The 25,542-nt window shown below is 40.9% G+C and overlaps 1 protein-coding gene across 1 annotated transcript in view; it reads left to right on the forward strand.

The window, feature by feature from the left end:
* Positions 1-25,542, forward strand: part of LOC143346373 (uncharacterized) — a 107,745-nt gene that overhangs the window by 73,438 nt on the left and 8,765 nt on the right. The window contains exon 3 of the mRNA XM_076774419.1: positions 23,948-24,005. Coding sequence (XP_076630534.1) covers positions 23,948-24,005 — 58 coding nt within the window. The remainder of the gene's footprint in view (positions 1-23,947; positions 24,006-25,542) is intronic.

Consider the following 25,542-nt stretch of genomic DNA (forward strand, 5'->3'; position numbering starts at 1 on the left):
GCCCTTGTTACATATTCCCATAACCTCCAACGAGGCATCAATTGACCTTAGGCTATCTTGGACCACTATATCCTCCTAAAACGTTATTACGAACCGTGAAAAATAAAATTACGCAATTTGTCTTCTTTCTACTATCCGTAGAAATATTTAGAAATAATTCTCAACTTTTACCCACCTCAATGGAAGAATCTAATTCTCACTTCTTTTATAATTTAAAACTGATTTCTAGAACACGTGTATTTATGTTTCAAAGAATTTTCATCGAACCTAGCTATCTCTGATTTTAAATCAACGTTGAACCTAACAATCGACGTTTCTAGAATTATCGCGACGCGTTCTTCGTTCGTTGAATAGATAAAAACTTGAGAGCCCTGGCGTTCCCCCGTTCAAAGAAATCGAGCAAATAGTAAATTAACGATAAGTTCCAAGTTCCGTTTCCAGCCTCGGGGCTCACGGTTCGTTTGTTCGGCCCCGAGGAACACGCGAGGCGCGAAATCGTCGCAAGCGCGTGCACGTTCGAGCGGAATTTCCGCCCCGGAAGAAAGCGGAGATGCGAGCAGACGGAGTGGCCGGCCCCCGGTTGCTCCATCGACGAGCTGCCAGTGTTTTTATTAAAGCCACTGTTCGACGTGGAATGCAAATTACAGCGGCGGCGTTCACGCCAAAGCGATCCAGGTATGCGTGTAATAAGAATGCGGGGGACGCGGTTCCCGTTTTTCGGTAAAAGCTATCAAGGGGAGCCAGGGGAAGAGTAAAAATGGACGACACGTTAAATGGAAGTTGTTAAATGGGAGTTGATATTTTTTGGGAGTTTATTCCTTGGTTCACGACGAATATAAAAGATGTAGGTTAGGGTCATCGACAACTCAATACTTCGGGGAAATACTTTATAGCTTCAGAAATTTCGCCAAGTTTTTCAAAATTCAATTTGTATTATACAGAATAAAGGAAAATATAGAAAATTCCAGGATCAGCCAGAACCCTTATATCGCCCCCACATAATTATCTAAATATTATTTATACAATATTTTACACGTTACCTATAATAAAAAGTATTATCCAAAATATTTTCGCCAAGTCAGCGTTCAGAAACGCCTGCACCGCGAAAAGAATCGATTATTCTTCTAAATACGACGTCGGAATGAAGATGGCGGCCATCTTGGGCCAGTCGACGCAAGATGGCCACCGCGTTTCTAATCGAACTGGCTTTCGAGCGGCTTGTAACTCGACCAAGATGACCGCGAAACGCGTCTGGCGGAAGCCGGATCTCGATTCCACGCAAAAAGAGGGTTTGGAAGGCTCCCGGTGGCCAGTTTGAACGGAAGAACGAGAGAAAAGGGGAATCGTAAGCTTGTTGCAGCGGCTCCCGGAGTCGAAAGAAGCGCGGGTCAAAGCCACGCTCGAAAACGGCAGAAAGCCCCGTGCCGTGGCTTTCACGACGAAAAGCTCTTCTGGCTTTCCCCTCTGTTTCCTCCCCGACTTTCCCCGCTGATGTGTCCGGAAAAAAAAACCAAGAAACGTTCGCGTCTCTGCGCGGATGCATTATGTACGCGGCGAGCGTCGACGAACAGATGAATTTTTCAATTCTTTCGCAGTTCTTTCTCTTCTTTTTTTTATTTTCGTCGGGGCGAGAGCGGTTCCGCTCGTGCTGCTCCAAATATGAACGAAAGATTGTTCTTTGGGAATTTATTGGACCCCTCGATCCCTTTGACGGGGGCGAGTCTTTGTAGCGGACCAAATAAATTAACGACGCTCCCCCCCCCCTCCCCCGGTGGCCTTCGGCGATGGTGATTTATTTCGATACGCATACATCAAGAAGATATTAGGTTAGGTTTCGAAGCCTTTGCGGTTCACCTCCGACGGTGCTTTTAATATTTTCGTATAAATATTTAACCCCTCGTGCCTGGGAATAATTTTTGGCTACACCGATGGACGATATTTAGGAATTTATTGGACGTGTGGTTCGAGAAATGTAACCAAAGGTTATTTTTGTTGTGCACATTTCTGATATGTGGCAGGAAACAATATTGATTTTTAGTTTTGTGTATACTGACATATAGTATATCAGTGAAAACAGTTTGAGATTTGGAAAATATTCGAACACAAATAGGAATACTGTAAATCCAGCTGAAATATTGCATGGATGCTATCGATTTGCAAATGATTATATTATATTTGTAATTTCTGTTCGAGAAGATAATAACACCAGTTTATCTTGAAAGTTTTAAATATACCATCGTTTAAATGAGATTTGTTTAAATACAATCACAGATTTAAAAATCAAGATGACTATGTTTTCTATCTACGAACAAATAGAATGTGCTGAATATGTTAAATAACATATGTATCGCATATACGCGACGGTGGTTTATAGTTCGCGCTTCAATTCGTTTAAACGGGCATAAAATATGAAATAATCGGTGTTACACGTGTGGCACGTTGGTCTCTCGCGAGAATCGTAGCGTCACGTGTATATGACGCGAGTTAAAATTTATACGTCATTCTCGTACGAATAACGCGGCTACCCGTGTTAATTAGAATTTAGACGCAATTCGTAACATGTGTTATAATAATTTTCACCTGGAATTTAACGCCGTCAATCCCGATTTACCGTTTTCTACCAGATTCGTACAACACGACTGTCACGTCCTGTCCGGGAAGCGCTCGAATTTCCACTTGAATTCGAAGAAAATCCTCGACGTTCGTCTCTATGTGTCGATTTTACTCCATCGGAGGGCGAATTAATGAAACATTCGAGTAAAAGTAAATCTCTAGACAATCTAAAGCTGAAATATCATTTCAAGTATTTCAATATTTTTCACATATAATGAAGTAAACGATTGCCGCATAAAAGAATTCCCAGTCCCATTTTTAAAAAGTGGAGACGACTTTAAAATTTGCCTCCACTTACTGATCGGATGAAATAATTCAATTTTTGTTTCACTGTGGCTTAATTGTGACTTTAATCACGATTCTACGTAAAAACAAATTGAATAACCACAACGTGTAATAATATTTGGATCGCCGAAAAACGCGGGAAAATTCTGTGGACGATTGTCGCGAGGAAAGATGGCCGAAAAGGGCAAAGAAAAACGGGAATCAAAGCCGCTAGATTTTCCGGGCGACGTTCTATTTCACCCGTGCTTTAAATGCATAAAACATTTCAGCGATCCGTTTGAGAAGGCGCGGGAACAGAGGAACCATCGTTCGCGTGGGAAACGTTCCTCGGGCGTTCCTTTTCCTTGAACCTTGACGTTTCGGGGCGAAAACGAGCGGGATGGGGGTGGCTGCATTTTTCCGCGCTGCTTTCGTTTTCTCTTTTGTCGCTGCGCCCGCGTGTCAGAGGCTACACGAAGCGAAACGCTCGGCATTGTTACCTTTAACGGAATTAGAAAACGCGATTTTTCCGAGTCGCGAGCGAAATGGAGCATCGTCGCGAAACCCTTCCAGCCGTTAAGGGTGCCAGGGATCGTTGGTGTCGATGCTCCTCGGACCCGAAAAACATTCTCAACAACTTGTTTTTATCTGAATTTGCATTATTTTTTTATTTTTCCTGAGTTACCAGCTCGCGGGTAACTTTTAATCTTTTAGAAGGGGTTGGTTTCACCCGACAGACTTCTCTGATTTTGTGAAGTATGTGGAAGCATTATATTAAAAGATTCTTGGTTCTCAAGGTATTCTGTGAATTCATTTTTAATATTTGGTAGATAACTTTCAGAGGAAATTGAGTGTGTAGTTATCTACTGGACTATTATACTATCTTGAATCTCTGCCTTGTTTTATGTATGTTACTGTAAGCTTGAATCTAAGTTTCATAGTTTCTGGTAGTAATTTTTAAAATAATTTGATGTAAGTTTTTAATTTTTGCAACTCTCTAGTTTTATATCGACAAAATTACAGATCTTAAGACCAGAATAACCATTTCAACTATTTGGCTCTCAAGACTAATGAATAGTTTCTTTGTTCCCAATCCTGTTGATATATTTTCAACCAAATAAACAAATTAATTTCCTAGTTATTCAAGGAATATTATACTATGAACGAGCCATATGATTTACAGGTGTATACAACAAAAAGAAACACCTTTTCAATTCCAATATCTGAAGAAACTCAAACACATTAAAATAAATTCGCGTTCCTATTCCAATTTTTCATCTTTTATCCTAGATTTCTGGAATTTATCATATGCCTTAAGATCGTTTGCCTTATCATATTTCATATGGAGGAACGTTTCACCGTTTTCACGAAGCTTTCAGTGCGTGGAGATATTTTCTTCGACCATTTTTTGACCGACTCGACGTCGTTGGAGGGCTAAGTGACCGGTCCCGGAGGCTTTCTGGTGTCGCGTTTCGTCGTTTCAAGTGGGTCTGAGGCAAGGAATGGATACGCCTAAGAATTAGCGCGGCCCGCGAACGGGTTAATGGCTGTTTCGACTATATTCGACACTCGACGGGACTGCTTTTTCCGTCAAGAGCCGCCTTTCATTCCCAACGGATGCTCGACTGCCTGCGCTCCGGACGGTCTTCGCCGTCAATTATTCCTCCAACGAAGAGATAAAAAGGTTTTCGGGCTGAAGTTTCCGCGGGAACGTGTGTGTGTGGGTTCCGCGTTACTTTCACGCGCAAACACTTCGATCCTCGAATATCGCGAGTTGTTGAAAGCACACGTTCGTTCGAGATGCTGAGAGAGTCTGAATTTCTGTCTGCCATTGGAATCTTAGTTTCCAACCGTCCAACTATTTTATTATACTCCAATACTTTGTGGGTGCCCCAATTCTCCCTATACATTTCCAATATATACTACATATTATTTATCTATAAGGACTGTTCTCTATCTCGACTCTAAAGATATCGTTATGAGAAACATAATCGTATAAAAAATAAATATTTGTGTATAGGAGTGTTTTCATTCTCAATTCTCAGAGGACGTAGTCGTTAATTTCATTTTTGGGGGCTGAAGGGGGACGTTTACAGATTTATAAGTACTGTTCTCTATCTCAGCTGTAAAAATATCGTCTTATTAAATATAATCCTATAATAAATATTTGCGTGTAGTAATGTTTTCATTCTCAATTTTAGGACGTAGTCGTCAGTTCCAATATATTTTTGGGGGTTGAAGCAGGACGTTTATAGATTTATAAGCACTGTTCTCTACCTCAGCTATAAAAATATCGTCCTATTAAATATAATCCTATAATAAATATTTGCGTGTAGTAATGTTTTCATTCTCAATTTTAGGACGTAGTAGTCAGTTCCAATATTTTTGGCGGTTGAAGAGGGACGTGTGCAAATCCATCGAATCTGTATGGTAAAATGAGCGATATCTAATTCTTTATTCAGAAATTTCGCGGCTGCTGTCGGCGATATCATGGAAAGCGACGCGATTCAATTACCCCAGCGACGACTGGGATCGAGGGCGGGTAAAAAGCACCAGCAACAGATTCCAGAGGTTTACTCCGCTGTCTGATCAATCATCGCCTCCTTTGATTGATTCCTTTCGCGACGTGATTCGGCTCGGTCGACAGGAAAGAATTGGTTTCCCGTCGTGGAGAAAACCTCTTTCGTTCGAGGTCGGATCAACACCTTTCCCCTCCGAAAGGAGCACTTACACGTCCCGTTCGCTTCGAATAAATTATCAATCGATGCGATCCAAACCCGAGCGGAACGTACCACCCCCCTACAACACGTTTCCTTCCACACCCAATTCTCCACGAGCGTAACATTTTCGTTCGCACAGAATTTTATGTTGACTAAATGTATTTCATTCGTTCGAATTTTATTTTTTATTTTACAACGGAAACGGACTCCGGACACGAGAGTCACTCTTAACGTGTATTCTGGTAGAAGAAAACTCTCTAAAAAGACACACGACAAACCGTAGGTCGTGAAGTGTCGAGGTTTCTAGTTGAACGCATTTTCAAACTTAGAACGAGGGAACAGTTCCTCGCATATTACAATCACGCTAATAGTAAAACATTATACAGTCCATTTTCGTTATCGTTATCCAATAAAATTTTTCAAAAATCACAAACAAATCCATTTCAATCCCGACCAAGCAGATTCGAGCGCGAACAGTCGCGGTGAGTAATAATTACAGAAAAATATAGAAACCTAGGAGTGTGGAGTATATATTATTTTGTGGTACGATAATCTTTATCTAACGTTGTTACATTCGAGTTTGATTAAAAATATGAAGGAATTTACTGTTGGAACTGGTTGAAAGCGAGCCGATGCGCCGGTTTACGCTCTTTTTTCCGCGAATCCGCGGCAATCTCGTCTTTTTGACTGTCTTTCCACTCGTCGCGCGCAGAAAAGAGAAATTACTTCCACGCCGGGACGGGATTTCATCCGCCAGGCTGGTACTTGAAATTTTAAACGCCTTTGTCTCCGATCTCTGCGGCTGTCCTGCGTCGACTTTTCTCGCGTACTCGTTCAACCGGTGATTCCCAAACTTCCCTGAAAGACGTTCTTTCGAAATGAAAGACAGCTTCAGAAATTCCCGTGCAACCCATACATTCCATAAAGCATTACGTATTCTTGTTCATTCCTTGCACAATATATTATTTATTCGTTTGCTCGGAATAAAAGCATGCGAACCTTCGGTGCTTTCGGTGTTTCGATCCACTTCGTGAGATTAGATTCATTTCTAAAAGAATATTTAACACGCGCATTTGTCGAGGTCCTTTTACTTATTTTTCAAAGGAATTTTTCTTGAATTATTTTTGAGGAAGCTTCTGGCTAAATTAAATCCTTGAAAATATTGAAAATTGCAAGAATTCAACCGATATATTTATAGAAACTTTTTGGAAGAAATAGCATTCCTTAAATCTGTGCTTCTGAAATAACAGCCCTCTAAAATGAATTATTAAATACTCCAGATTGTACCCTGCCAGTATGCAAATTATTTAAAATTAATATTAAATAAAGATTTAAAGTACCACTTTTTCTCTCACCCCTAACAATAAAGAATTTTCGTTGACTCACGATACACCGCTTCGTCTCTTCGTATCATAAAAATATATTATACCCGCAACGAGGACGATTAATAACACTAATAAGGTGCAAAGGACAGCGAGAACAATCTCCAACGAATCTCCAGACCCATTTTCCACGCACGAAAGCTAACCTCATCAACTTCTTACTCGCAAAAGCTCGTCAAAAACATTCCTCCGTTCTATTTCCAGCGATACGTTTCGCTTTGACCGCGACGTTTCAGGAAACGCCGTGGCTCCAGCGACAGTTTTTCCCCGCCATTGCGCTCGTGTACTTCTTTGAAGCGTTCGTTTCGCGTTCTGCGTCCGCAAAAGACCGTTCCGTTTAATTGACAGACAGTGGCGAGGAGGGGGAAAAGCCTCCGCGCGGCGAGGAAACTTTTTGTGAAAATTCATCGACCGAGAGGCCGGGCTCGTGTTTACCGTTTTTCCCCCCCGTTGAACCCGAGTTCGTTTCTCCGTTCGGTTGAAAACGTTCGAAAGGGCAAGCAGAATCGAACGGAGGAGGGGTCTTTCGAAGTCGATGAGCGTTTTGTCCGTAAAATTTCAATTTCTCGTCGACGAGGGCCCAGTTTCGAGACTCCCCGAGGAAATCGACTGCGAAATGTCGTTTGGTGCTCGGTCGTAGGAAGTTCGTTCCTCGAACGCGGACACTGGACCCAGGAATCGAGAGAAAAAGTAGGTGGAATTTTACGAAAACGGCTCAGAGAGCGTAGAACGGAGAGAGGACATTGTTAATAAATATTTATGCTTCTGGTGCTCTACGAAAAAGTATTGAGGCACTCGGGTCGAGAAACGTTTCGTTTGAAAGATATTTCACGTATAAGATCTTGATACGAGCTTAAAACGTGAAGAAGATACGTACGCCCTACAAGAAAAATAGTATTACGATGCTTGGGTCGATAACTGGTTAATTACAAAGATATTTCCACTTTAGTTCGTCGACGTATTGTGCGTGGATCTAACCTGTAGACTCGAGCGCGTCTTCTCTACGTTTTAAGCTCGTATCAAGCACCGTAGTTTTACATGTGAAATATCTTTCAAACTAAACGTTTTTCAACCCAAGTGCTTTAGTACTTTTTTGTAGAGCATAGAGTAGTTTATAAATTAATGCATAAAAAAATATACATTTCTATATACAAAAATAGAATTAAATGTGATAATATTAAAATGTCCTCGCTCTTATCTTAAGTTTATCTTTCATAAAAATTCGAGAAGAAGAAGCATGGTGGAAGCGATACGAGCGAACGGAGCTCGTTTTTAAGAGGATCTCGTTGAAACTCGGGGATTCTCTCGCGAAATCAGGCTCGTCACGTCGTTGGAGGCTCGACCGGGCTTATTTACATTTCTCGTGGAAGCCAAGACGCCGTTCGAATGCGTGTCGCGACGCTGGGAGGATTTCCTCTCGAGGCTGCACGCGCTTTAACTAGCAAATGGGAATATCCTCGACGTTCTACAATGCAGCCACCCGATTCGTCGCTTGAACGGCACTCGACGAGACGAGGAGGACCGGAAAGCGAGCGTGACGATCCGGAGGACGTTTTCGCGGCTCGGGAATTTTCATCTCAACCCGAGATTCTCGGGCAATAATGTTCTTTCTCCGCGGAGAAATTCACCTTTGGATGAATTTCGAGTGCCGTTTCTATCCTCCTTTCCATGATCGTGCGTTTGAAACGCTTTTTTAGAAACTTGGACAATTCGTGTTCCTCGAAAGACTCTTACATTTCTCAAACGATCGTTGTTTTATTTCTGTTGAATATTTATTTGCTAAATAAATACGACAGAGTTTCGACCTAAGCATGTATTTAATTAATGTAGCTTTATGAAACGAAAATGCTGTTCTTAGCTTGACGGTTTTCTGCTAAATGAGCTTGAGGCTCGAAAGAAAAAAACGAGACGCTCAGGGGGTGCAATAAACGAGTGTCCTCCTCAGGTAGTACTGACCTTTGCAAGGGAGGGGACTGCACCAAAGGGATACAAATTTGCATTAAAAATAGATTCATGCAATGCTTATTTTCAACAATTTCATTTGCATCTTTGTGAGTTTCGATGTTAACTAATATTGAAAGATTCGAAATGCCTCTGAGAGAAATCAAGGTATTTGATAATTCGAATACCTGTTGTTTCGTAGAGTCCCAAAACACCAATTGCCAAAGTAAATATAAACTTATCAACTAAGCTCGCTTCCCTCTATGCAGTTTCAAACACCGTAAGTGAATTTCGTGTCACTGATTGCGATATAAAATCTGTATATCTTAAAGCGCGGAGTTTGGTTCGACGTGCTTGCCTGGGTGTGGCGTAGATGGCGAACGCAATTTGTATAAAGACAGGGACTAATTTAACGCGCCATGACGTCTAAATCTTGTAGAGCCGAGTTTGAATGCGAGGTCGAAATTGATTTACGTTGAATTCGAGTTCCCTCGGAGGTTAACTAACAGATTTCCTCCTTCGCGTGCGCTACACGAGAAAGGAGCGAAGTTTGCCAACTTATCTACATCGAGATTCGTTTATGAAGCTCGTCGGGACTCGTTGGATCATCCTTTTCTGTAATAGAGTCGTATAATCTATACCATCTAGCACCGGTCCACGGGATAGGTAATCAAGCGCCTCGAATTCTACGCGAATCGAATCTTCTCAAACATTCTCAGATTGTGGCACACGAAATGATCGATTGCTCGATCACCAGAGAAAACATTTTTATCCTATTCAATTTACCTTATTTTTGTGTCTATGTTACTTTAATTTCACTTATCTTTTTTCAAATTTATTTTAATATAATATTCTATAATTTTATTTTTGTATATTAGTCACGATCTGAAATCCATTTCATACTGAATGCAACATCAAACGTGTGTCAATTTAATTCCACATAATTTTTCAGAGCCTATTTCAAAATTATTCGTAAAATATTGAATTTACTTTTAAGTCGAATTTTGCTGTAATGAATTACAAAATATTTTACCTCGAAAAGGGAGCATATTTTTAAGAGTTTTCCAAGATTGAGTACACGTTGAACAATGGTCGCGATACTAACGTTATCGGTCGGACGATAAACCTTCGTTGGTTGGCGTTTGATTGCTATGAAATTTGTCCGTCTTCGCCGATCTATCGACAACAGCGAGCCAGTGGCCAATATCAGATCGATCTATCCATGTTGCAACTATCGACGGGTGATAGCTGCTGTCTGCCGCTGTCAATCATTAACCACTGCGTCTGACCATCGAGGTACCCTAACTACTGTCACTCTGCGAGTTGGAAATCGATAGAGCCCCTTTGCGTTTTGATCGTCGCTTCGTTAGTGAACGGTGACATTAACGAGATGAAGAAATTAATAACAAGGAGAAGAAAACAAGCGAATCTACTTCCAAAAAGAAAACAGTAACAGACGAAGAGTTCCATACTTTTAAGAGTTTTCTACTTTTTCTACGGCTCCAGAAACTACTTTCCTCTTTCATTAAAATATCTTTGTTGAAAACATTATTAAAACTCACAATCTGCCTTGGAAAGTTACGAGCTTGGAGGCATTATTCTTTATTTAATCGCAGGGACTTTCGTCTCTTACATTACCATATTTTTGCACAAGTGTGCGCAAGTTTGACTACGTTTACTCATGTTTGAAGACAGTTATTGAATGAACAGATGGAATATTTAAAGAGATACGATAAAAATGGTTTCCTCTACACTATTTCTTTTCGTATTAAAATATTTCTATCCTCGATTTTGGCAAATACAGACTTAAACAGATACTTTTGACGAAGTTCCTTGTTTTTACGTACTATGGAAGAATCCTTGTTCGTCGACGCGTCGATAATTTGTTCGTGTTCCCTTCCCGGCCGGCAATTGTACCCGCGAGTTTCGTTCTCTCGATTGCCAAGTAGCTTTGGACACGGAATAATTAAATATTCCGTGTAGTCGTTGCTCGGCAGTTGTAAGTCGTCGGCTTACAAGGATCGCAATTAACGAGAACGGTTTTGCGACAACGACGACTTCGGATTGAAATTAATTCGCGCGTGCCACGGGAACGCGCAGTTTTGCCAGTCCCCGCTCTCTTCTGTTCCCTTTGCTTCTTATCGGGCCGCTCGCGCGGGCATTCAAAGCGGCCGATTGTTTCGTAGAAAATACCTCAGAAGAGTCCCGACGACAGTTCCCACAAACAAACTCTATTTGCTGTCGAAACGAGAAGAAAACACGTTCACGCGAACGCGGCACAAAGGAGATTCTGTTTCCTTTGCCAGTTCTCGCGCCGATGGAAACCCGTATCCCTCAAATCCCGCCATCTTTTCACCTTTTCCATCGATGAAACTTCTTACTTATATTTCTTTCGTTCTTGCGTACTCTTGATTACTTTCCCCGAGCATTGGTGAGTTCGTTAATTAGAAATAAAGGCTGTCGAATGGTTTTTTTTTCAGCCGTTGTTCGATGTTGGAAACTGTTTGAAGAAGTTTGGGACCTGTGTTGGCTCGAGCTTTATCGCAACGATTTTGGTTCTTGTCGATATGTTTGGTAGATTGGATATAATTTTATGTTGTTGGATGTTTTACTGATGTTTGACCTAGTATGTTAATGAATGAGGATGAGTGAACAGTTGTTTCAAAGTGTTTCTATAATATTAATATAAGTTTGGACGCATCTGAATGTGTTAGAATATGTCAGGGTTATGTTTGAATAGATTTGATTATGGTCAAGTATATTTTAACATGCTTGAACATTCTTGGAAAAGCTAGAATACATTTTTATGTGTACTTAGATGGGTTTATTCAGGTTTGACATCTTCCTACATGCCTTTGAATATGCTTGATGATGTGTAAATATGTTTAAATATACTTGTACCAATTTAAATGCACTTCAATACAATCCAACATATTTATATAATTTGCTACTTATTGCTACAGGTTTGGATACGTTTGAACACGTCATAAACATGTTTAACTAATCTTGAACGAATTTGAATGCACCTCAATGCAATCCAACGAATCTATATATATATTTTGTCACATATTGCTACACGTTTGCATATGTTTGAACGTGTCTAAACACACGCAGACGTATTCACGTACATTCAAATGCCCTTGCAAGTGGTTCTTAGAATATTTTCCAGTATACCTGAACATTTCTCGAGCATATATGACCACGTATGAAAGTGTATGAGTACGTTTGCGCGCCGAGACATCAGAGGGTACTGGATGCAGATAAAAATCAATCTTGTGTTCGAGGGCGAATTCCCGAAAATTCGAAATGGAAATCTGTTCTCCGCGGCGGTTGAACGTCGCTTATAAAGTGAAATCCCCGAACGCGAAAATAGAAGGTGGTAATCGCGTCTCATAAACCCCGGCTGGCGGCTGGTGCTAACGCCCCCTTTTTCGCACGTTCTAAATTATCCCCGGGCTGCGGCACACGCGTTTCTGCTCTCGTAAACAGACTTTTCCCGGACGTTTCCTTCGTCGTGGCGGCGCGGAATGTCCCGCGAATTATTGCATTCGTTCCGCGGCGCATCCGACAGACGCGTCTCGGGGAAATTATCGCGATCGTCAGGACAGGAGAGTAGTGGAAAACCGCGGATGATGGATCGTTCGCCATTTTGCCGCGGCGTTTAGCGTCCCGTCGGTTTCCCGTAATAGAAACGAAGTTGATACGCCGATACTTCGCGCGCGTTCCTAGCTTTGCTCTGGGATTACGTTCGAGCAGTTCACAGATTGCCCTCCATTATCGGACGACGATGGGGGGTGGGGTGATTTTATTTACAATTAGAGCGTCGTCGATTCGAATAAAGTTCCTCCAGTCGATCATTCGATAAACGAAAAGTCTTGCTCTACGATACGCGATTTAATTGATTAACGATAGCTGCGAAGCCCACAAGTTGAATGGAGACGCCAACGAGGCTACGGGGAAAAGGTAGTGTTCTAATAATACGTCTAGATTCATTAATAAGCCTGGAGATTGTTGTATTGTATTTCTCGTAAGATTCAGTTTTATTATAACAAAAATATCGATGCAATCAGGCGCAAGCACGATCGAGAAAGTTTCGTTCCATAAGTCAGCGTGGATCCCAAACTTCGAGCATCGACACAATATCTATTTGACCCAAATTTCTATGAATTGTTGATATTAGTAGGTTCAAAATTTCAGAAATCCCCTGAACTTGCAAATTTTGCGTGTTTTCTGTTAAATTACAAATTTTATCCAATTTCAGAATATCGAACTACGCGAACTTATGACCTAATATTTGCCTATACCACTGTTCGAATATCGTTCTGTCGTTAGGGTTTCTTCTCCACGGCTAAAAATATAGTAACTTCGAGGGGAAGCTTGCATTCGACAAATGTAAACGCGTTAATTTGAAACGAAGGTGAATTTAATTCCTGGAAATCAGTTTCGGAAATATACGAATCGGTGCTTGTCTGAAAATTGATATTCTTCCGAAGGGGAGGAGGGGGAGGAAAGTGGTCGAAAAGAGGGTACTTTGATATAAACCAGGTTCTATTTACGGTCTATTTTCGACTCGTGTCGTTCGTCGAACGTAATAAAATGGAAATGGCCCGAGGAACTCGACGCAAATTGGCGTCCTTAAAATTCGCCGAATCTTCTTATTCCGTTCTTCGGTGGGCGGTCCTCCCCCGCGCGAATTCGATCCAACGCTATGTCGTAGGCATTTCAATTTCAAAGTCAGCGTTAGAAGGGAGTTCCCATCGTCGGCTTCGACTATCGATAAAATCCTCGCCCGTCTCCTTTGCATGTCAGATAAAACTATACCTCTTTTCCGCGTCGCGACCCCGCTTCCTACTCGCGGTTACCTTTTTGATCGGAACACCCGTTTACGTACATAGCCGACGGTGATCGACGTCTTTCGGGATCGCGTTTCCGTTTCACGCTCGTCGATTCTCGTCCTTGTGCGGATCCGGCTTAAAAACGGCGGGAAAATATTCCCGCCTGCCATTGTCCCCTGCAATCTGCACGAAAATCGAGTTGCGTATCGATATTCGAAGCCAGACGCGCTACGTTTTGTTTCTGTTTCGGCGTCGAATGGCGTTGCTTTTCCTCCGGCCGTGTTATCGAATACTAGTTTATTCCCCCGTCAAGCTCGACGAACAACTAAGGTTTCGAGCATTTTTTCCGACGAGTTAGCAATCTCTCAGGGTATATGTTAAGGTCGAAACAAAGATTTTACATACAAATTACAGGAGTCAAATATTTTTAAGAACTAACAAGACGGTGAAACGAGGACTATGGGGGCTACACGAACCAAACGACCTTCTTCTCCGAAATTTATCTTCCCGTAATTAACCGCGGGATTGTCCTCCCTTGGAAAATAAATTCCTCGCCAGGTGTTGCCATTTCGCTAATTGTTCGGTGGCGGAACTCGACTGGAAAGCACCCACACTTCCGACATATTTAAACGCGGTCTAGACATTCCCTGGAAAATATCGAGTCCCTTAAACCGTTCCAGACAACTGCCAGCGGTTCACCGCGCGTTACAGATGCCACTACAACTTTTTACTAGCCCAATTTTGACTTAGAAATCAGATTTGTTATTAATCGGCTTGGGAAAAAATTGACAGAGCATCTGGCAAATATATATATATAGAGAGAGAGCGTTTAAAATTAATACTTTTCATAGTTTCTCGAAACATCAACTTTTACAACTCAAATCTAGATAGATACAGTAGTTAAAATCGATGCCCGGTTTAAAATTCGTGAAATTCGAATAAAATTAATTATCGAGGCTTGGAAAAATTCTCACAGCTTGGTAAAGTATTACCAAATATATTTACAAATTTTGAGAACGATACGTCTGACAGTTTTTTCAAACAAAAATCTCGAGTATAACATTTACAATTCCAATTCAGACAGCCAGAATAGTCACAATGGATATCTGCTTTAAAATTGTTGAAATTCGATTAAAATTAAATATTGAGGCTTGAAAGAACTTGCACAGTTTGATGGACCATCTCTAAGTATATCGACAAATTTCCAGAACGATACGTCCAACAGTTTTCACCAGCAAAAATCACGAGTATCAGCCAACCATTCGAACTCCGGATTAAGCCCCTTAAGACGAGCTTTGGCGGTTGAAGCCATTATCGAGGATCGTAAAATTCATCGGATAGGAGGAAAATATGGCGGACATCCGTAAGATTAACGCGGCGAGTCGATCGAGGTTAGGTAAATTTACGACAAGATTTACGATCGTCGCGTGCGTTAAGCGTCCCAGCGTCATTGAATTCGGGTCCCGTCGTTGAAATCACTCGCGCGACGCCATATTTCTCGGACGACATTGGGCGTTAAAGCTTCCCGATGACTTGGCGCGTTCTCTAAACACGAACGTTCCATTAGGCGTCGCTTTTGTGTGTACAACGGGGTTACGAGCATCGCGATAAACGCTGTCGATAAAGTCCTCCCTCCGCGTTCTCCTTAATGCCTTCGTTAGCCGGAGATAAAAAAGGAAAACAAAAAACACGAAGAAATCCACTTTCTTCCGTTCCGTTGGCGCGGCTGATACTCGAAATTGGGTTCACCTTAACCGGGGGGGCTATCTAGACTCTCCCATTACACGATGAATTTGCCAGTTTATGGCATCGTAATCGCATCGACGGCGGCGATAACGACCGCGATAAACCGGTTTCGCCGATGTCTTCGTCGATGGACGCCACCCGGGATAGGAAAAGCGATACACCTCGCGAAAATGGCCACCATTTTCACCTTAGTGCATCGGCGTCGCGACGCCTGGGACGCATTTAGCCGCGTACGCACCTGTAGACTGTTAATGCATACAAGAAAGATAGAATAATAATAGGATCTATTAAATAGCAGGGAACTTGAACGATTAAAATTACAACGAAGTCTAAAACATGGATAAATTAGAATTTCAAATAAATTTTATGAAGAATAATAGAACATACCATTACTTACAACGCTATAATTTTTCATTGAAGTTACACTACTCGAAAGAATTGCGCCCCAAGCGATTCAAAGATGGAATACAAATTTATTATATTGCAGATAATTAATAAGACCAATATACAGCAGATGGATGGAACATTTAAATTCTTATTATTTGTTCCCAGTGAAAAATTTTATTACGCAAAAGGAGTTTTTATTTTTATTCGACAAGATACTTCTGTCTATATTTTGTCAGTTCGCTCTTTAAAGTCGCGTCGCGATGACAGCCAACCCCCAATTTCCGGTTTCCTAGCTACCGGGCCGTCTTTTGAACGTCTGAAAAGCACTTAAGACACTGCGAATAGCGCCAGCGGCGACGATAAGGAGCCACGATTGATGCCAGCTTCGCTCTCAGGTATCGAAGCTAGCATCCACGAACTACGACCGGGTCTTCGAAGCGCGACGAGGGGTCGAGAATCCCTCCCCCTCCGGTTGAGTTTGTATTTTCCGTGCTTCCTGAAATCGAAACGATGTTGTTCGAAACTGAAACCGACGGGAAACGTTCCTGAACTGTGTTCGATTTCACGAGCACGTCGATAAATTACAGAACTGGATACTCTGAGTTTCTTATTGCTTTCCATGACGATTTCTCGTTTACTTTTACCACCCTACCATCCCCAGGTGAAAGGTTCCTTTATGCTCTAATACTTGGCAAAATATCTTCTTGGCATCTTCAATATTTCTCAAGATAATAGAATTTGCTTTAGATATTCCACCTTCTATGTGAGGAGGCTCTTTGTACTTTAATTCTAGGCAATGAATATTATGACTACCCCTATACATTTCTCTGAGAAATAGTGTCTGTAACTCTTTGGATAGGGTATCCTATAAGCAAAAGCTCTCTTTACACCCTCCCAATGCTTGGCAAAATATCTTCTTGTCATCTTCAATATTTTTCAAGATAATAGAATTTGCTTCAAATATTCCACCTTCTATGTAAAGAGGCTCTTTGTACTTTAATTCTAGGCAATGAATATTACTACTATTCCTATACATTTCTCTTGAGAATAGTCTCTGTAACTCTTAGGATCCATTAACCTATCAACAAAAGTTGTCTTTATACCCCCAATGCTTGGAAAAATATCTTCTTGCCACCCTTAATATTTCTCAAGAGAATTTTCAACCTTTATATAATTCACCCTTTATGCCAAAAGTCTCTTTGTACCTGTACGTAACCTTTGTTTCTATATACCCCGATTCTGAATAAAAATTCTTCTTGCTATCCCCATAAATTTGTCAAAAAAATAGTAAAATTTGCAACCCAATAAATGTAACTCCCAATTCTAACAATCTTCGTGCTGCCCATGATATTTTTCTGGTAGTCTGGTATAATGGTTGGAGTCAACGCGAGGGAAAAGTATCCTTTTCAGACGTATAAGTCGACTTTTAAAGAAGTTCGATTTTCCTCGTAACGGCATTTGATTAACCGGATCGTCGTTAACTTTCACGGATACTTGACTCGCGAATTTCGCCCCGACGCCTTAAAATCGATGCAAATTGTTCGCCGTGCCGCCACGAACGGCGAAATTGAATTACTATTTGCGTATTCGACGAGATTGAATATTCAGATCAAGCTACGCCGCGAATGGCGGTCTAAACTCGCGTCGAAACGGAAGATTTTATTTCCTTCGAAGAAGCCGCTTGGCCGAGGATTTGATAAAAGCTGTCCACGGTTTTCGATTATTTTAGGCTTTGGACGATCCAACGATCCCATAGTCGTGAATTCCACGATTTCACCCACGGAGGAAAGATAAAACCGAAATTGGAATAATAACCAATGGCTATTTTGTTCCTCAAAGATTGGTGCTTGAAAGAGTTATTTATAGGAGGCGAAAATTTATGGAAATTTTAACATTCGTGATATCACGTATGTTTTTTTATTTCTTTTTACGTTCGTATTATTAAACTGTTTTCTGTTTTTATATTTTTTTTTGTAATTTTGTGCTCTTTAATAGCGTTATAGAAATGTCAAGTCTAACGAAAAAGTTTGACTGGAAAGAGGACATCCTCCTTGACATTAGTCAAATTATTATCGATTGCCATTACATTATCGATGACACGCGCAGACGAATGATTGCGCATGTCAATATTGATATATATGACGCTCAAATCAGTCGGATCGTCCGCGTTCAAGTTTACCGTGCAATTCGAAAGTTCCTATGTAAATTAGATATCCCGGACAAATGTTATTATGTTAAATACACATGTATCGGGTGAATTTATGTTACTGTTTTCGAACCGTTTCTCACTTTATTTTCGTCGTGTAATTAATCCCAGTCTGCTTCGCGCCACAAAATGGAACGTCGAAGGAAAACTTTTCCTTTTCTCGCCGCTTATACGACTATTATCTCGATTTTTTCCATAACTAAAATGAATTTAGAAAATTGAAATTTCCATTCAAGCTATTGTTTGAAAAATTCTGGGAGCAATTTTCCCTGCACCTTCGAAGGTTTCTTGGCAAAATGAAAAATGCGTTACTTTGTACTTGTTACTTTATTGTAATCAATGAGAATCAAAACTAACCTAGCGAAGAAGCTCTATGTTTATGATGACCTACGCAAGGCGGATCGCAGCCAATTTGCTAATATTATTCAGTTTTTAATTAATGATTGCATTGCCCAGCTAGGAGTGATACGATTATTAATTAAACGCTAAATAATATTACCCAGGTCTCACCACGAGGAGGTTGCTGCGAATGGAGACCCACCCTAACCGAATCCCATCCACCCTCCATTAATAAAGAGTTTCTGTGATCAACGATCATTGGTCGAGGAAGCAACAAACGAAAGTGCAACTGCCTGACATAATAGTTAATATAGATAACGTTGGTCGAAGAAGCAATAAACGGAAATGCAGCCAACGAAGGAAGCAAACAACAAAAGAGTTTTCTGAGAAAGAATTTGTCTGTAAATGCTCATCAACACAACAGAGATGTAGACCAAAATATAGCCTGCCTGATATAATGGTTAATATAGACAACCGAACTCCTGCCTAACTATAAATCTAAATTCGTTTATATCCTACCTGTCTAATCACCTAACAAAATACATAGAATATATTCTTCCTTGTTGATCCTCCGACGAAGATTTCCAGAAACATTATGATTAGTAAGAGAACAAACAAAAATTTCACATTTGTAAAACTACAAATACTACAACTGCAGGCAAGTGCAGTGACAAAGTAAAAATAGTACATAATATATGTTACTTTGATTCTAAAATGTATTCGTCGCGAAATATCTTCTTGCACGTCAAGTAAAGGTACCCAAAGTCGTCAAATCAATTATGAAAGTGAATTTAATTACTGAAGAATATAAAGGACAATCGGAAACTACACAATTGACACTCATTCTAAAATGAATGTAATTGTAAGTAAAATATATTACAATTATGACTCTACTTTCGATTGATATTACGATGTTTGTCATATTAAAAATCACGGCGTGTAAAAAGATCGCACGCTTAAATAAAACGCGACGCGACGCATGCTTATAGCGTGCAGTGAGTGTGGGTATCAAGTTGATCCCCTCTCCCCCCGGCCTTGATTATTAGAAAAGCAAGTCACGTTTGAAACTGGTCACTCTGCTTCTCTACGTACACCGCCAGGTCCTAGAGAACACACGATCACAAAAGGATCCGCTTAGTACTCGAGAAAGGACCTGAATCAAGAACTCTCGCCATCGGTTATGCTCTTTTCCATATAAAGAAGAGAATAGCCCCTCCGGCGAGGCCCCACTTAAGCTGAACCAAGCTGCACCGAGGTTGAAGCGGTTAGAGTTATCAGACCTACTACACAGGAAAAGGAATAGAGATGCCTCAAATAGAATTTAGAATTAAGTATATTGATGAATGGTGATATAATGTACATACAAATTAAATACAACTCACACTTTTGTCTATTTACACACAACTAGCCTGTTTGCCTATCACACTAATTCAGTGAGTTTCTCAACTGACCGTCATCCACTAGAAGAGGATGCTAAAATCACCTTCGAATTTTCAGGTCGGTATGACAGTCAGATTGGGCCACGAAAGTCCAAAATTTTTAACATTTTGAAGGAGTGTATCTCAAGGTAATGGCAATGGGGCTCTAGAGCCTCAGAAAAATGGGCCGAAAAAATACATTGGATGTAAGATCTACTCGTATACCTCATCTGTGGCTTTACCCTCAGTTATCGATGACCGGAACATGAATAGGAGGAAAACGATGGAGATCTAGGGATCAATTTCGAACAGAAAGATCAATTCTCTGGATGGGACGTCGAATTGAAACGGGACACGACGGGAATCTGTCGCCTTAGCGAAAAGGAGAACAATGGGTGGTGAAATTTGAATTTATATTGGACTCTCAGCGGTTCGTGAATCTCGCCACGCGATACTTAATTCCGTAGTATTCTCGTCCCCGGTGTTTACGTATACATTAAATGTATATTCATACTGGTTTGTTCTAAAAAATATAAACTCCAGCGGTATTAAGGCGGTCCGGACAAGGGGAGGATTATGGTCGCTAATCCGAGCTTCTTCGATCACTCTACAGAGCAAGCCAAGCAAATAAACTGAATTTAAACAGAGAAAAATACACCCCTACTTAAATTTTAAATTTTAGATGTAAAAATTGAAGTTCCATCTTTTTTCCACTGCCTATGAATTTTTGGTTGGAAGTTTTAACCGTTGTCTCGCGAATTAATGAAGATTGATAGCGTTCGTTTGAACAGCGTTGCTTTTTCGGAGCAAGTCGATAGAGCCGGGTCCATTCCAACGAAATCGAACGTTCGACGATGATCGATCGCGGCTAGATAGACTTCTTAATGGCGGTCGAGGCAAGCCAGATTTCCACCAGAGAAACAATGGAGCGACAGGAGTCGAATTTACATCGAAATCGACTCCGGAGGCGCGTCGCTTAATTCCGCCGCGAAGCCTTTCAAGCCTCGATTCCGTGGCGTTCATTTGTCTTCATTATTCTCTCATTATGACGCGCCAGGCCACTTTCCGCGCACGCGACGAGCTTTCTGCGAATCAACCATAACTTGAACGGAAACACGCCAACTTGGAATCAGTGTTTGGCCGAATTTCAATCGGAGCTGCGATCGACGATTACGATTAAAATTAATCCTTAAGAGAGAAAGACACTGTAGAAAAAGGTTGTGCCTCTTGAACGCCAACTCAAAGCTCATTCGATTCGAAGAAACGAAGGATTCTATTTAAAAAATTTATCAAAAAATGTTAGGTTGTCCCATAAGTTTTATTGAACTTTTTATATTATGATCCGTTGGCCATTTTAGTCGATAATATCTTGTAAAGTTCAAATTTAACATAATATGTAAAACGTATGTAATATTTTCTACGTCAGACGTCGAACGAAAATTAGAATTGGAATAAGAGAATAAAGTTTCTTTTGAAAATACTCATAGAAGATAGCATGAATAATAATAGTTGATAGAGTCATTGGATAGAGGATGAAATGCCCTTTAAAACGAGCGTTTGTACGAGTCGATAGCGTAATTAGTTCCGGAGATATGACGATTTTAGTTTCAAGTCGATGCAGTGGCTAGCTCCGGAGATATAAGGCTTGGAAGCGTTTGTTTACGTCGCGTAGTCAATGAACGTACGCTACGGCCTTGTCAAGGTCGTTGACCGCACGTGATCGTAGTAACTAGGTCACGATTGTCACGACGTACGTGCGAGAGGGAGGCCCGTCCGACGCGTAAGACGAAGACAGAGACAAAAAAATTAGCTTTTACATAAATTACGATATCTCCGAAACGGGAGGTCGGATCGATAAAAACCAAAAACCATTTTAAAGAGGAAGCTTTGCCGCTTCCAACAGTGGTTCAATTATTAAAAAAACACCAGTAGTTTCGAAACTGCAGGCATTTAAAGTTTTAGAATTTTTAATACGCATTGTGAGACTGTTCTACGGCGGATATGGCGAGAGCGTGAAGGAGGTCCGAGCGTAAGACGGAGACAGAGATAGTGACAATTGAAAAATTACATTCTCTTTACACGATGATATCTCGAAAACGGAACGTCGGATCGACAAAAACCAAAAGCCATTTTAAAGAGGAAGCTTTGCCGCTTCCAACAATAGCTCAATTATGGATATAACTCTAGTACCTTCGGAACTGCACGCGTCCAAAGTTTTTAATACTTTTAATACGCGTTAATGCACTTTTCTAAGACGGATAGAGCGTGGACAGTGGAATTTTGAAAAGTTACTCCTTTACATAAATTACGATATCTCCGAAACGGGAAGTCGAATCGACAGAAATCAAAAACCATTTCGAAGGGGAAGCTTTGCCATTTCTAATGACGCCTAAATTACGGATAAAACTCTAGTACATTTGGAACTGTACGCGTCTGAAATTTCTACACTTTTAATACGCGTTGACAGACCATTTAACAAGTTGTTACGGACACTATTCGACGAAACATCGATGTTGCGTTCCCGACTGCTTAGATTTTACTGCAAGGAACGAAATGGCCCGTCGTTCTATGGGTGTTTACAAACGGTAAACTCGGTCCCGTCGTTATGTACATCCAACGATCTCCTGACAGGACGAATGGCGTATCTGCGGACAATTTGGGCGAATTCTGCATGGAGCAGCGGGTTCGCCGGAGAGCATGCACAAGAATATTCTTGGAATCGTTGACGAGTCCACGGAAGAGGCACGAGACGAGGGGAGGTGGTGGAAGAGGGACAGGAAGAGTTTAATATGTACGGGAACAGCGGAGGAGTTGCGGAGGGTTTAATATGTACGACGTCCTCGGGGCGTTATAATCGTCGGGTATCGATCACCGGCCGCCTATGACGCAGTCTGCTTCGTGGTACTTCGAATTTGTCCAACCAGAGAACACAGGACGACCCGAATGATGACCCTGTCCTTTCTAATCACCGTTTCACTTGCAACGAAAGGACACCAATTGTCCCAAATCCGATTTTAATGTGCTTCCGCGGAACGATCACTTTCGATATGTGCTACATCTTTCTGTTTCTAGTTCCAGTGTTCACTAGATGAATCCCTATATAGTTTTTCAACGATTATCAGGTACCTTTATCTTATTAGAATCCATCGAGTTTTGTGCAAACGACGAGGTCTGAATTATCAGTTTACTTAAATGTTATTTCTGTTCCTTTTGTAATAATAATTTAAATATCGTTACAATTAAAAATTTCTTATATAGTACCTTGTCCTTTTGGTATTTCTACGTCACAATTAGTTCTTCCTTTTTAAGGTTAATATTTAAAAATATGTATTTGCAATTTGGAAGATTTGTACTATCTGAAATAGATCTAAATTAATATTTATGTCACGTTTACAGAATTCAGTGCATGTAGATACAAGTATTTGTACAAAATGTTTGTTTCGAAAAAGTGTATTCTTTTAATTATTATTATTTCTGTCTGATAAACTGGCTTCGATCACGGAGTACGGAGAGCGGATTAACAGGAGAACAAGATTAAAAAGCATCACTCGCCCCAGACGAGATCCTCTCCTCGTCGCTAATGAAAAGTACAAACGTAAAAATTGCCCTTCGTCTCGCGTGGATCGAAACACGCCGATTTTATCGGTCCGCGTAAATATAACAGTTGTCGGACGGAGTTAATCGCGACTGCGAAAATTCGCGAATTTCACGCTGGCCGGGAATGCGGGTTAATTGTTCGACGGTAGTTTAAACAACGGGCCCGCGGCGATTTATCGAATCCCGCGCGAAGCATTCGCTTTTATTTTCTATCGAGGGAGGAATTCTCGACTGCCGAAATACAAGTCGCGACGAAATAAGTGAATAAATTTTACGAGAGACAAATTAATGACTTTTATTATTTCTTAACGTCTGTTCTGATATTTAAAGATTCCTAAGATGTGGGGAGAAAATAATTTGAAACTGGAGGGGTTGAAAAAACAAAAATTTTGCAAATTAAAAATAATTCCTGCAGCCATTAATTTTTTTAATTTCATCAAAACAAGTGTATGCACGTTTGATAGATACTTAACTCGATATTATGCTTTGGCTGTTTCAGAAATACGTCAGCGAGGCGTCGACAGTGCGAGACTGCGTGCCAACGTGCGTGGAAAAGAGTGAGTTCCTCCACTTTAAATTATAACTTTGTAGAATCTGAAATTAATCACCGGACGTGGAGTAAATTAAACTCTAATTTTGTATAAATAGAAACTATTTACATAATATCGAGATTAATATAATATATGTATACCAATGTTAAATATGCATGGAGGTTCACGAAGGACTTCCTAGCAGACTGTTCGAGACCTGTTGCAATTCTCGGGACGTTTCCACGCTGATAAGATCTAGGAGATTTACGAGTAACTCTATAACATTAATCTCGAACGGAATCTTTCCTTCGCTTCCTCGCTTTTCATAATTAAGAAATTTGTTTCACACAGTAACATAAACAATTCCTTTTTGGGTAATAGTTTTTCACTACTCTCTGGATACTTTCCATTTCCCGAAAGACTTTTGTATCCCCGATACGAATGAAAAAAGTAATTAAATTTCCTCGAAATCCAAGAAACTTGCTTCGCGAGACAAAATTTAATTTCGTATCTTCCCCTGGCAGATCCCCCGTTTATGGAAACAGGGGATAATATCCGAGGCTAAGTCGAAGAAGCGCAGACTCGTTTCCGAGCTTTCAACGACTCCCTCAAAGATCCGCTTTAAAGCAATGGCGTAGAAAAAACCGCACAGAGGCGAAATCCTTGCAGTTTCTTTCGCGAGGCGAGTAAGGTCGACGCGACTGGGCGAAAGAAGGCAATGCACACCGGATTCCAGCCGGAATCGAAGACCTCTTTCGTCAAAGACGACGATACGTCCGCGCACGCTTTGAAATCCGAGCTGCACGCGCGGTTTACCGCACGAACCGCGTTGGAATTGCTCCTCTGACTATCTACATCGCGTAGAAATTGGAGCAGCTGCTGCTCGCTGGGAATGAAACGACTCCGTAATTTTTCACCTCGGAACTTTGACCCTGCCGCCCAACCATATCAACTTTCCCAGAATCTCTCCCTCCTCCAATTTCCAACAATTTTTTGTCGAGAAAAACCGTTCGTTCCAACCCCTTTCGTGGCTATAGTTTACTTATAGTTATATTTACTTAATAAAAATATGTTGTTAAGTTTCATTAGTTACCCATTGATCTACGTGACTGGACGAGTAAAATGAGCCGTCGGTCGCTGCCACGAGTAATGATTTCTAAAATGAACCGTGATTCGTAAATTGAACTCGATATTCAATTTAAGAATCATTACTGTACTTGTGCATCGACCGACGACTCATTTTACTCGTCCAGGTACGTAGACCAACGACCAACTGATAAAAATTGATAACGTATTTTTATTAAGTAAATGTAACTGTAAATAAAGTACAGTTACGAAAGAGTAGCGAATGGTTTACCTCGAGGCAGAGGAGAGAAAATTATTGGAAATTGGTAATGGTTAGAACGAGCCGTGTTTTGTAAATTGAACATTTCTATTGTGTTCATTTTGAGAATCGTTACTTTAGATTTAGTGCTGTAGAGATTGAACGAGTAGAATTACAGTTTTTGGCCAGGCGCGTAGAATCTGGGTCGTCCGATCGATCCAATAGTAAAATCCTTCGCGG

Source organism: Colletes latitarsis, chromosome 10 (genome assembly GCF_051014445.1).
Source record: "Colletes latitarsis isolate SP2378_abdomen chromosome 10, iyColLati1, whole genome shotgun sequence".
Classification (NCBI taxonomy): domain Eukaryota; kingdom Metazoa; phylum Arthropoda; class Insecta; order Hymenoptera; family Colletidae; genus Colletes; species Colletes latitarsis.